This window comes from Sorghum bicolor, chromosome 1, assembly GCF_000003195.3.
Source record: "Sorghum bicolor cultivar BTx623 chromosome 1, Sorghum_bicolor_NCBIv3, whole genome shotgun sequence".
NCBI lineage: Eukaryota > Viridiplantae > Streptophyta > Magnoliopsida > Poales > Poaceae > Sorghum > Sorghum bicolor.
In genome coordinates, this window is record NC_012870.2 from 17,287,517 (window position 1) to 17,300,777 (window position 13,261).

Here is a 13,261-nt window from a genome sequence, read left to right on the forward strand (position 1 = left end):
TATTGAAATGCTGTGAGAGAAAAAAAAACATTGTTTGTTCACTAAAAAATACTACTAAAGTAGTGTAGCAGAACAGGGCTAAAGCAGACGTTTTATAGCTTTTATAGATATATTAAATCTACTATATTAAATCTATTCCTCAAAACTATATTAATCTACTATATTTGCATATTTTTTAGACATTTTAGTTTTTCTAGATATATGTTAAATCTACTATATTTACTTTTCTAGATATACTAAATCCACAATCCCTAATTTATATAAAATATAGACGTTTTAGCTTTTTTAGATATATGAAATCTACTATATATTAAATCTACAAACTCTTCCTCTAAAATAAAGATATTTTAGCTTTTCTAGATATATTAAATCTACTATATTAGCATATTTTTCTTAGAACCAGTATAGACACATATGTTCTGAGGCATCGTACACCTCCTATGAATACATACATATTATAGGTTGTTTGGAACTGCTCTGCTCCATGTTTTTTAGCCAAATAGCTTCAGCTCCACGCACTCAGTTCAAGGAAAAAAGATGGAGTTATGAGAGCACCGAAAGAGGTACTCTATAAAGTCTAGTTTTTTGTGGAGGTGCTCCACGGTAGAGTCTGTGGCGCAGAGTTTGTGGAGCAGTCCTAAACACCCCCTATATCCCTATAAACACCTTAAAAAATGACCGTTATGGAAGTGAGCTAAAACCTAATCCCATGGGCTTTTAATAAGGGATGGGTTTAAAGTCTATAAGTGGAGGTGAAATATACAACTTTAATTAATACCATATCGCTAGTTGATGCTGAGATGGAAAGTTCTCCTCCCTATATAAATGTACCAACACCCATGAAAAAAGTTAACTCTCGGTTCTTCCAAGCCCGAGTTGTTAAGTGTATGAAAAAATCAAAAAATTATTGTATATAAATAAAAAAGGTGAAACGTTGGTGTCGAGGATATTAACAAGGGGTACCCAAACAGATATACCCGAAAAAGAACCAAGGGCCAACCCCAGAGCAGGCCTCGACACCCCCAACAAAGCACGCGCTGATCGCGACCATAACTCGACCTACAGTGCATACGCCGATCGACCCTGGTCTCGATGACAGAAAGTAGCTCGAGCGAACGCTTAAGACTCGAGGCCAAACGACCCTCGATTACGGACACAGGGTCAAGCGAACCAAGCTGCCTCGAGCGCAAAGTGTGCCCCCGCAACCTGTCACCAGTACGGTTTTCAAAGCATTTAATGCGACAGAGAAGCCCCCACCTAACACCATGGCTACAGCAGCTGTGATGATGGATCGTGCGCCCATCAAATCTCCCTTTTCACCAGCTTTATCTCGGAATTCGAAGAAAAGTACACGCTAGTACCGTTGCAACCAGCGTGACGTCCCGTCAGAAGGCCCCTCGAGACGTAATAGTCAGCGCTTCCATATACGGACGTCGCCTGCCCCGCCAGACCCTTGAGGCCGCCACATCCTTTCCAGAGAAGGGTAGAGCAGGGGAAGTCAGCGCTCCAACAACTCCCGACACAACGACTGCAAGGGCGTACAGGCGTGCGTATATACGGACCAATTACCAGGTGATATACAGGGGTCAGCCCAGGGAACGCACGCGCCATCATCGCCAAGTACACCGTAACAAGAACCGTCGGGGCCACGCCGGTACCGTCGGGGCCACGCCGGTATGGAAGCCTCTAGTTGACTTGCGCCCGTACCCCTATCGAGGCCTACTCTAGCCCCTACATTATGTAACCTTGTGCCACCCCTTGACCTATAAAAGGGGACGCCAAGGCTGAAACAAGGGGCACGGTACGTAGAACCCGACACTCGTATACACCACAATATCCACGTCTTAGCCGCACACCGTTAGGACTGAGTATCCACATTCACCCACTCTTGTATTCATCACTGTACAAGCACTTAGGTGCAAGATAATACAAGTGCCCCTCCCTCTTCCCCCCCCCCACCCCGGGCTGGATGTAGGGTCTTTTCTTGTCCAAACCAGGATAAATATTGTGTACATTTTACATCACCATCCGCAAAGAGAAGCACACAAACAAATTGACTCGTTGAACTATCCTCGGTTAAAACGCTGACAGTTGGTCAGTATATCAAGGACAATAAGCTTATATATTATTACGTCATGATGAAGTGCCACTCAGCGAACACTGTTCCACACAGCAACAGTTACCAGCGAGTCCAAAGCAACAGTTTACCAGCGAGTCCAAGGAAACAGAGGCAACTCAGCAGCAGCGAAGTAGGAATGCTACTATAACCCGTGCTTCCATCACGCCGAGCAGTAGTGGAGAGCTCTGAGTTGACAACGGCCGCCTTGCTCAGCGTCCAACCAACCTGTTGCCAAAGTCCTTGTCTGTCTAGAGAGTGTCCAACCAAACAAGGCCTTAGTTGTGAAAAATTTTTGGATTTTGACACTGTAGCACTTTCGTTTGTATTTGACAATTATTGTCCAACTATAGACTAACTAGGCTCAAAAGATTTGTCTCGTAAATTACAGACAAACTGCGCAATTAGTTTTTGTTTTCATCTATATTTAGTGCTTCATGCATGTGCCATAAAATTCTCTAGTTATCACTCTATAGCTTTACCGAGGCCTTGTTTAGTTTCCAAAAAAATTTGCAAAATTTTTCAGATTCCTCGTCACATCGAATCTTTAGACACATGCATGAAGTATTAAATATAGACAAAAATAAAAACTAATTGCATAGTTTGGTCGAAATTGACGAGACGAATCTTTTGAGTCTAGTTAGTCCATGATTGGACAATATTTGTCAAATACAAACAAAAAAGCTACAGTGTCGATTTTGCAAAATATTTTAGAAGTAAACAAGCCCCGAGCGAGGATATCAGGCATGCTGCTTGTTTGTAATGTCTTGCCTGTGTATCTTGGGCCTCGTGCACGCCAGTTTTTCCTTGCATGCTAGAGACAACCAAATCAGGGCAGGCCAGGCAAGGTGTAGGGCTCCAGGCAGGCCAGGTACATGAACATCTGCCGCAATCTACCTCACAACCCCAAACGAAAATTTGCCTCATGGTAACATGTTCCTAGTACGAGCACTGCTTGCTGGCAGCATACAAAACGAGGGAAGAGAGCGCCAACCTAAAGCTACGCTGCTTATTCCCCAGCAGAGAATACCACATCTCAGAGACACTCGTATGGCAGGCAAGGTTTACAAATTAGTACACAGCTCATACATCATCACAATTCACAAATCACAAAGAACAAGAATTACACTCGTGAAAAAAGAGGCAGCATCGCCACAAAATATCGTCCAACCCTTTCTGCTGAAACCCTACGCTGTACCGGGAATGCAACAGTTCTATAGTCTTATTCACACTTTGCAAACACAACAAACAGATCAAGGACACGGCACTGGTATGTTGTCCCTATAATAGGGGTAATGAGTATTATCAAGTGGCCGGCATCAGGGACCTCCAAACACACCCGGGGGTGGAGGTGGACACTATGTTCTGGAGCAAGTACACTCTGGATGGTTGTATAGTAGACGTATACTATCAGACGAGAAAAAGGCAAAAGCAAGAGGTGCGCAACAAGCTGCAGTCTGTGATAGGCTTTGGCTTTACATCTGGATAAATAGCACCCACCCAGCACCTTCTGCTCATTAACCACAAATGTACATCTCTGGAGTTTGAGTGTCAGCTAAGCTGTTCTGACTTCTGAATATATTTACTTATATGTGGATGCGGACAAAATTCCATGGTTCGCCGCTTGTACAGGTGCAAGATTATGGGCTGACCTCAGAGCTGCAGACAGTCCGCAGAGTAGTGTATTTACAGCTATTGTACAAGGTTTTTCACTGGCCTGCCCATCAATTGGCATTGTTGAGGCAACAAACTACAGCGAACTTGCCCCTTGACATGGAGTAGTTCGCCATCAATACCACATCCATCATGTGTATTTGGGCCTGCCTTGAGCCTCACAGACTTCACCTGAATTTAGCACAGAAATAAAATGAAGAGTTAAAAAAACTCTCACATGAAAAATTCTGAAAGAATGATAAACACATAAAACCATTAACCATGGCAATGTCCAATGGTGGTGACATTCGCATGAAATACCACGGAAATAAATTCCATGACAGTAAATCATACAAGAACATGCATGACAGAAAGCATCGCATTCATCAAGCCAAAATCAAAGCAACACTATCATGGTATAGAGTAATGGATGTAAGATTCAACACTTGGCAAAGAGAAGCAGCCATAGCATACCTTTACATATTCTAAATTTGGAAGAGATATGTGCTTTCCAAACTGCAAAAGCACCAAAAATCTCAGTAATCTCAGTCTTCCACTTCCACCAACTAACAGCAGGTCCAAACAATTGTCATCATATTCAGCCTTGGGAGCAACAACCTGAGAGCTCAGACTCTGCACAGTCTTGCATGAATGGTTGCACACCAGTACACCAAGATAGCGCCCTTTCCTAACTGTCCATCTTTCATCTAAGCTAGGTACCAGCTCCTTAGTCAGACCAAGCTCAATGTCCTCACGAGGACTATGGAGCTCAATTGAAGTCTCAGGTTCCCAGTTAGGTTGATTGTCCCATTTAGGTTCATCGTCCCACTTTGGTCCTGAATCCCATACAGCCACAGGTCCAGGATCAGAAATTGTGGACGACGTGTCCTCTTTGTCTGTGTTAACCTTAGAGGATTTTGCATCATTTGTAGCAGACAAGCCTGGCCTTGCCTTTTCAGTCCTTGATTTTGACTTAGATCTACGCCAGTTGGGAGTAGATGTACCATGGGAGTGGGGATGAAGCACTTCTTCTGGTTCTTTAAATGTACTCGCTCTCCCTAATGATAAGCGCTTTGATTTCGGGTCAAGTGCACGAACAACCTCAGAAGGTTCATTATTTGCACGAGGACTACAAACCTCCAGCTCTGCCCCAGACATGCCTGTAGACATTATTGAATCAATGCTAGATAAACTTGAGGCGCGTGGTAAACATTCTGCTCTTGATCTCCGAACAACATCATCATATAGATCAGATGCATCGACCTTTTCTTGTCCTACCAAAATTGTATGCTCAGCGTCATTGACATCTGACACTGGAAGATATTCCAATTCAAAACTGTACTTTGGCAAACACAGGAATTTGAGAAAACCAGCTACAAAGTATCGTAAAGGACCAAAATGCTTCTGAAATTTCTCTGAGAGCTCAAGAACTGCAAGAGATGATCGAACGTCACTTTTTTAATTGCAGAAAAACTAATAAGTGACCTAAGGCTAGCTCAAAGGCTAATTTTAGAGAACCAAGACAGGTAAGAAGTCTGACGTGTTGAATATTTACCATCACTAACGAAACCAAAATATGATACAGTTGTGCCATAATGCATAGTCCCACTTTGAATCCATTCAACAGAAAAAACATCAATTGGTGTAAGACCTCCCTGCAACAAACAGATGGTTCAATAAATATTTACATAGAACCATACATATCCACATCAAACTGTTCAAGCTAAAACTTAAAAAAGTACTGAGGAACATCTATTGATTAAATCATGCAATCAAATATACAAACAGTAGACAGATAGACATACCATACTTTCACCTATTTAAAAGCTTTAACTTGCAACAGTTAAACTTGCTTCATCAACTATTTTTCAATCTTCTAAGGTACTTATTAACAAAGAAAAAAGCATGCTTGAGAACGAGGACTGGATGAATCAGGCAGCATTACAATAAGCCTATAAATTTCATGTAGGCATGTTTCCCTTTTTTGCCTTCCCTAATATATAATTTCAAGAGCACAGTTGCTCCAAGTAGACATTATGACAGGAATTATGGCAGCTTATAGTCAATTCAGAATACATCAGACTTGCAGTTTCAGTACTAGAAAGATTAAAAAGACTTTCTGACACTGAGTGACTGAAACCCTACATGAGACGATGATGTTTTAACCACTCTACTCTCTGATGCCTCAAAGCACTGGAGAAACAACATAGCCAGCAAGGATAGAGCTACAGAAGAAAACATTAGCTACTTATCCAGTTATCCTAGATCAAGATCACAGGCAAACCCAATTAGTAAACATGAGCTACTTATCCAGTTATCCTAGATCGAGATCACAGGCAAACCCAATTAGTGAACAGCTAGTATGGAGAAACATGGGTGGCGCTGACAGCACGATGGCAATACACAGCCACTGGAATGCACCACTTAACAAGGATGTGTAGTGTGTCAACAGCGGGGTAACATTACATGGCCAAGTGAATGTAGAGGAGAGATTGTAACATGGACATGCAGAGATTGCACATGTAAAGAAGTTAGCTTGTTCAACATACAAATATTGAGAAAAGGAGAGATGACATGAAGACAGGCAGATTCGGGTTGCATGGGCAACGAAGTGACATTGTAGGATGGCGATTGTGGGTATAAAGGGGCAGAAAAAAAAACCAAGATTAGATATGCTTATCTCCTCGTAATTCAAAGTCACAATTAATCACAAACAAAGCATGTAGTTCAATTCAACCTAGCTCATAATAGAATATTTTACAGCAGGGAAATGAATAGCCACAGCTGTCAGTTACATGCAAATACCAAATAGGAGCACAAAGACACAGAAGATAAAGTAGAATTGAAACAAAACAAAGTGTTCTTTACCCTGACAATTGACAATGCTGCAGAAATTGGATCCTTGACACCCAAGACTGTCCAAATAAGTGAGTTATCAGACCCAGCAGGTATTATACCTATTGGAACAGAGGCGGCCATATTTTGATCATCTCTGCATAGAAGACCATTGAGAACCTACACAACGGATTGATTACTACATCAGAACCTGTAGTTGACATACAAATTACTATTTCTGTGACATGCAAGGAAAGGATGGCTTCAGAGAACTAGCAAACGTACAAGCGCCTAAATGGTGTTTCAGGAGGTATGGTAGTAGCAAACAAATAGGTCCCTCAAAACTTAGAACCACGGTGAGTAATACATCTGAATACGATTTGGAATTCCTATGGGAAAAATCTAAAAACTTGGCATGGGAAAAATCATATATGATGTACAGAATATCTTGTGTGCTCCTATATAAGATCCCTGAAGAAAAACACTAACATGTTACATGCACTCAAGGACCCACGTGGGTAACACACAGTGACCTGCTTACACTTGTCTTTGCTTCATGAAAAAGTGTTGACCAGGTTAGTGTTCAGGCCAAGTAGTATCATATGCTAGTCTGACTCAGTTTAAAAACCCAATGCAAGTCAATCACCCCACAATTACTAAACTTGAGACATGTTGATAACCTCCGTTCAGACAAGACCCTAGAACATAAGATTGCGAGCAAGTAGTTCTCGAAAGAGTAGCTCAAGTTGAGGAGCTACTAGGCCAGTTAGATAATTGTCCTGGTTTATTGATGGCGAAAGCCACACAAGGTGTGGATGTCAGAAATGAGGATGATAAGCCTGTCATTACAATCACCTTTTCTCTAGCAGGTTTTTAAAAAACACTGTAGCAAGAAAAGACACCTCGAAATCGGCAATAAGGAATATATGCATGGATGAAACTAATAAGTACTAACCTCGTTTACAATTCCATCACCACCCACACATACAATACCTAGCAAATACAGGCAAAAAGTGAGGCAGATGATGAATGTAAAACACTCATCTAAGATGTGAAATTGTATATACCATCAGGACAGGTACTAAAATCAATAGTTGATACAAGAGATTTTGCATGACCAGCATGTGTAGTTTTTACCACTTCCATCTTGAAACCTGCAAGCTGTGGCTAGCACTTATTATTAAACCATACCAAAGTTCCAGAGATACTAAAAAAACACAGAATGCATTAACAATAAAAGTATGATGACATATATTTCTTTGTATATAAAAGAGGTTAATAACTTCAGCATTCTATGACTAGCACAACAGGTCAAGAATAGAGGCTAAAAGGCACAATCATGAAGCAAGAAAATGACAGTAAGGCAGCAGAGACAAAACTATCTGAACATATAACAAGGGGTCAAGGGCTAAGTAGAGTTGAATCAGACAACTACATAATGGCATCAAAGTCTTGATTCATTTAGACACCATGCTTTCTCAACAAGTTATCTACTGGGGTTGCATTTCCAATAGAATCCTGGACGAAAACTATATTAGGAGCACGGAGCAGCTTTCCAAAGTTTCAATTACCATTTTCCCAAAATATATGAACAATAACAACTAGATGCCTTGCCAACTATGCATGACTTCACCAGAGAACCTTTATAATGAGTCCTGGTAAGATATGGATAACATTGTTCTTTGACAGCCACTAGATACATGCTGATAATTGAAGTACAAAACCATAAAATTGAGATTGTCTATTATAAAAATACACACTAAATGCTCTAAAAAGGCTGGACCAATGAATTATAGATAATTCTTCACCTACCTATCCGTAAGTGTACACTGTCAACGTTTGTATTTGACTAGATAATGTTTGTATGACTGGGAACTTTGTAATTCATTGTTTTTTCCAGAAAAAGCAGATATCTTAATACAATCACTAAACATGTAACACAAGCATAGCATGAAGTTTAGTTGAATGAAGATTGCCCTAACATTCATCTTTGAATATAAGGCCTTGTTTAGATCCAAAATTTTTTTAGATTTTGACACTGTAGCACTTTCGTTTTTATTTGACAAACATTGTCCAATCATGGAGTAACTAGGCTTAAAAGATTCGTCTCGCGATTTACAGATAAACTGTGCAATTAGTTTTTGTTTTCATCTATATTTAATGCTCCATGCATGTGTCGCAAGATTCAATGTGACGGGGAATCTTGAAAAGTTTTTTGTTTTTGGGGTGAACTAAACAAGGCCTAAAACACCTGACGAGATATGATCTTGGGAAGCATGACTATAAGTTGACTAGATTCTCTTCGTTAATCTTCCTAGTAGAAGCGACAGCACAGATCCAATATTGAGATAAGATGCATGCTTTTACTCAGCTAGACATACCTTAAATATGGGTTCCACTTTTCCATGAAAAACTTTGCTAGATCTACCATGTCCAGATCGAGGATTCAAGATGACAAGTATCTTTGGTGGAGACCGACATTTTTTAAGATAAGGATCAAACATGGTATCAAACTGAATGAGTTCAGAAGAATGCTTCTTGCTAGATGCCATGGGGTGAGGCAACAGGTTTATGTAGCATTGCTGGTCCGCAAAACTATTAACCCACCGAAAGGCCTCGTGCGGAGAAGTGGATACGAACTTCAAGTCCTTTTGGGTTCTTCTAGGATTCATAAAGCAGGAGAGTCCACTGGATCTTTTTTCAAGAGGACACGCATGCACGGTGAAATACCGGAGACCAGAATTATATGATACCTGCATGGTCATTTGATATATATTAAATTGATTCCAAATGTTGTAGACACACAGTAGAAGTAAAAAATATAGATGTGAGTTTTGCAAGTCAATGAGATAACTTACAGATACAATATCCTCAAGCTTAAGGATGTTAGAACCCCATATAAGGGCTTCAGTGCTGAGCCTAGCATCAAAGCAATTGCTACTAGACCCAGATCCAGACTGTTCACTGGATGAATTTTTTGCTTTGTTATCTAATGTAAGCTTCCCAGAATAAACTTCATACCCTAGCAAATCAGATTTCTCATCTTCAATTCTGATAGTATGTGTGCTCGGCTTTTCTGAATCTTTGATGGCATCATCAGCATCCTTTTGCTTTGAGAATATTGATGAGTTGCTTGTTTCTGGAGATACAGGAGAAGGTTGTTGATCAGCTGCAGTGGGAGAACGCCTGCTATTTGTACGACGAAGTATCTTATGGATTAACCCTCTTGGCGAAGTTAGCTTCTGCTCATGATGATCAGACTTCTGCATCTCTGACTTCTAAGGATATATCCAGTGCATGGATAACATCGGGGAGATGTTACTTGTTAGAAAACATATGAAGCATCACTTAGGGAAGCTCATGAGAAGCCCACTCATGACTGAACCTGCAAAATGTGACTGAACATCAGCTTGACAACAAGATGTTCTACATTATTAAACAATTAAACAAATGCTATAAACATATAATCTAATCTGACTAAAATATTATAGTTTTTCATTTTAAAAAAGTAAAAATGAATGTTCTTAGATGCATGGGCGGACCCAGTAAAGGACATAGGTGTACACATGTACACCCAATATTTTTTTGCAAAACAATCGAAGTTAGTAGGCATATACATATACACCTGTAATTAGACTAAGATTCGATTACGAATAGTAAGTTAAGGTTTGGGCGCACGGCTTCGCACAGCAGGAAGGGAGGACCAAGGCGAGGGAATACCTGCTGTTCTGGTGGTGCTCGTCGCCGGCCAAGGTGGCAAGTGGCGAAGTAGGACAACAACAACGGTCGCGGGGGCGAGTGGCAAGTGGCTGCAGAGGGCAGACGCTGCACTGGAACTGGTCGCGAGAAAGCTGAGCCCCAGGTGGTGCTCGACCTAGCGTAGTCTCCTCTCCGGATTGCGGCGCGGCGAGTGGATGGAGGAGATCGGCCACGGGCAAGACGAGTTCAGGTTGCGTGCCGACCGTCGAGCAAGGTTAGAAAAAACGGCGGTATCTATACGGTGACCTTGCGTAGAGCTAAGTGAGCATCTACACTTCGTGTGTCACTAGAAACACTGGCGCGGCACCTCCTTGATGGACGTGTCGATTGTATATAAGTTTGGTAAAATAATATACTGTGCCTGTTATTCAATTTGCTTGATGCGGCATCGGTTTGATCTACGAAGCACTATCATTCTATCAATGTGCACTGCTGTCCAGAACCCTACAGTAACAATCCCTTATTTTTAAGTTTTTTTGGCAGCAATTAAGTATGCAACAATACACCTGGTAATAGTACACCTGATACTGAAGTTTAAGAATGTCGGCAACTTAATGGATTATATATTGTTTCTTTGTAGATATAAGTGTCTAGATTGGTATAGGGCATCAGTTATTATACTCTAACAGAAGGAACCAGTAGTTTTTGAGAGTTCTGGATCTCGGAGAAGTTTGTACTTTGAGTGTGGGTCACCTCAGAGGTCTACAGAAGTTAACATTTGAGTGGTAACAATGTCTCCACCACAGTAAGTGAGGAATCCTCTGATTACATGTCATAGGAGTGCCATCAGGAGTAACAAACTGAGACTCCAAAAACAGGGCTGGATTTTGCTTTGCAACTGCACAGCCACCTGAGTACTAATGCTTTGAGTATATATACACATTTGTTTCAATGACTGCTAAAAAAACACCGATTTCAAATAAATAGAGTATGTGTATATAAGAGGAATGTGAAAAATAAATTTCTAAATTGCTGAGGTGCAAAAGGTATAGCTCTGGAAAAAAAAAGGAAACAAGAAATCATCATAGCTATATATATGCCGAAGGCCCTTCACAATGTTATCATATAGAGTTGGGATGGTTTGCATTCTGATCAATTTTCTTCCCTCCCTGCAGTTCTTGCAAATTGGAAGGTACTGATTTACTTCAGTTCAAATAGCACACTCTTTTTTTTTAGAATACATGAGTTACTTTTCTGATGGTTCAAGTAGCATGAAAAACAAGGGGTATAAGCAAAGAAATTTCCCTTTCTAGTCTAGTCTAGCATTAGAAACATATATTCTCTAACATCCAAAGCAACAATAAATTAGTCTAGATCATGCATCTAAATAACCACCTATATTTCCGGATATGTTAATTGGCACATCTAGCTTTTTCTGGATATGTTAATTGGCACATCTAGCTACCGGTGTACTTTCACTTTTCTAGCCCTTAATAATTTTTTTGATTAACTAAATAGGTAAATTCTTCACCTAGTGAGTGGAGTTAATACTTGGTAAGCCACCCAAGGGCGTTTAGTAGTAAATCTAAAAAATTCAAATGAGTATAGCTACTATACTGTGATCAAGTGTCGGGCTGCAATTGTCCATTGGTAGGTGATGAACAGAATAAGCAATAATACTGTAGTTATTCACTTGCATAGATGTGTCAGGTTCAAACTGAATAATCATCTCACATTTTTCCCTTTCTCCACACGGTGAACTCAAATTTCATTACTAGGGCAACAAAATTACAAAGCTCGCAAATTCTAAGTTGTACCAGGTTATCAGGAACAATCATCTCACATAGGCAAAGCATCGAGCACTTGTTGTGCACTAAACATACAGAGATGGGCAACAGGGAACGGACCTCGTAGCGTGGCATGAGCACAACGTTTCTTGCCTTCCTACGGCACCGGCGGAGCCAAGGCCCGGCAACCCTAGGCAGCTGGCCGGGCTCCCACGGTACAGCAGAGGCGGGAGGGGAGAGGGAGGTGCGTACGAAGGGTCGCCGGCCGGTGCGCGGAGGACGGAGACGAGGGCGCGAGGCGACTGGCGAGAAGCGGAAGGGGGAGCCGCCGAGCCGAGCCTGAGCGCTGAGCGCGAGTGGGGAAGGAGCAGAAGATCTGCCCTGAGCGCCGCTGAGCGCGAGTCGGATAGGAAACGGAGACAAGGGTGCGCAGGAGACAGAAGAAGAATCAGAAGTTTACAGGCGGCTTAGACAAGGTCTTGTTTACCCAAAAACCAAAAAAAAATTAAAATTTCTTGTCACATCGAATATTGCGACACATGTACAGAGTACTAAATATAGACGAAAACAAAAACTAATTACATAATTTACCTGTAAATTGCGAGATAAATTTTTTAAGTCTAATTAATCTATAATTAGACAATAATTGTCAAATAAAAACAAAAGTGTTACGGTATCCCAAATCAAAAATTTTTAGAAACTAAACAAAGCCTAAGAACCAAGAAAGTTTGTGAGAAACACAAGTGGAACATAAGACAAGTAGAACATACTCCTCCGTTCACGAAAGAATCAATTTATATAGTTGTCCTAAGTCTAATTTTTTAAACTTTGACCAAATTTCTAGAAAAATACTAAAATTTATAATATCAAATTAGTATCATTAGATTCATCATAAAATATATTTTTCATATAATATTCATTTTATGTCATATATGTTATTACTCTTTTTTATAAAATTAGTTAAATTTTAAAAAAAAAAGTTTAACTGACACAAATTCTAGAAATTGATTCTTTTGTGGACGAAAGAAGTATATTAATAATGATGAGCTAACCACTATATAAGTAGGCTAAAAAAAGCTATAAAGAAATTTTATAGCCAACAGTTAACTATATTATTAATTTTGTTCTAACGGGTTTGGGTAGAACCCAATTGTTTGTGTCGTTTGCAAGG

At 40.4% G+C, this 13,261-nt stretch overlaps 1 protein-coding gene across 2 annotated transcripts; it reads right to left on the bottom strand.

The window, feature by feature from the left end:
• Positions 3,168-12,473, bottom strand: LOC8065695 (sphingoid long-chain bases kinase 1). Of its 2 annotated transcripts, none has more exons than XM_002466894.2 (9): positions 12,211-12,473; positions 9,463-9,989; positions 8,986-9,357; positions 7,672-7,765; positions 7,560-7,597; positions 6,638-6,784; positions 5,325-5,424; positions 4,244-5,199; positions 3,168-3,961 (listed from the first exon to the last, which is right to left on the bottom strand). In XM_002466894.2, exons 2-9 carry the CDS (start codon positions 9,871-9,873, stop codon positions 3,809-3,811), a joined length of 2,271 nt encoding a protein of 756 aa, XP_002466939.1. In that variant the 5' UTR covers positions 9,874-9,989; positions 12,211-12,473; the 3' UTR covers positions 3,168-3,808. The 2 variants fall into 2 exon arrangements, with proteins under 2 accessions (XP_002466939.1, XP_021301729.1); XM_021446054.1 differs by lacking the exon at positions 12,211-12,473 and adding an exon at positions 10,325-12,183 and having other exon boundaries at positions 3,386-3,961.

Coding starts and splice junctions, on each gene's coding strand:
- LOC8065695 (XM_002466894.2), bottom strand. CDS start 9,873: ATGCAGAAGTCTGATCATCATGAGCAGAAGCTAACTTCGCCAAGAGGG. Junction 7,598..7,671: donor TTTTAGTACCTGTCCTGATG/GTATATACAATT, acceptor TGTATTTGCTAG/GTATTGTATGTGTGGGTGGT. Junction 5,200..5,324: donor TTTTGGTTTCGTTAGTGATG/GTAAATATTCAA, acceptor CATCTCTTGCAG/TTCTTGAGCTCTCAGAGAAA.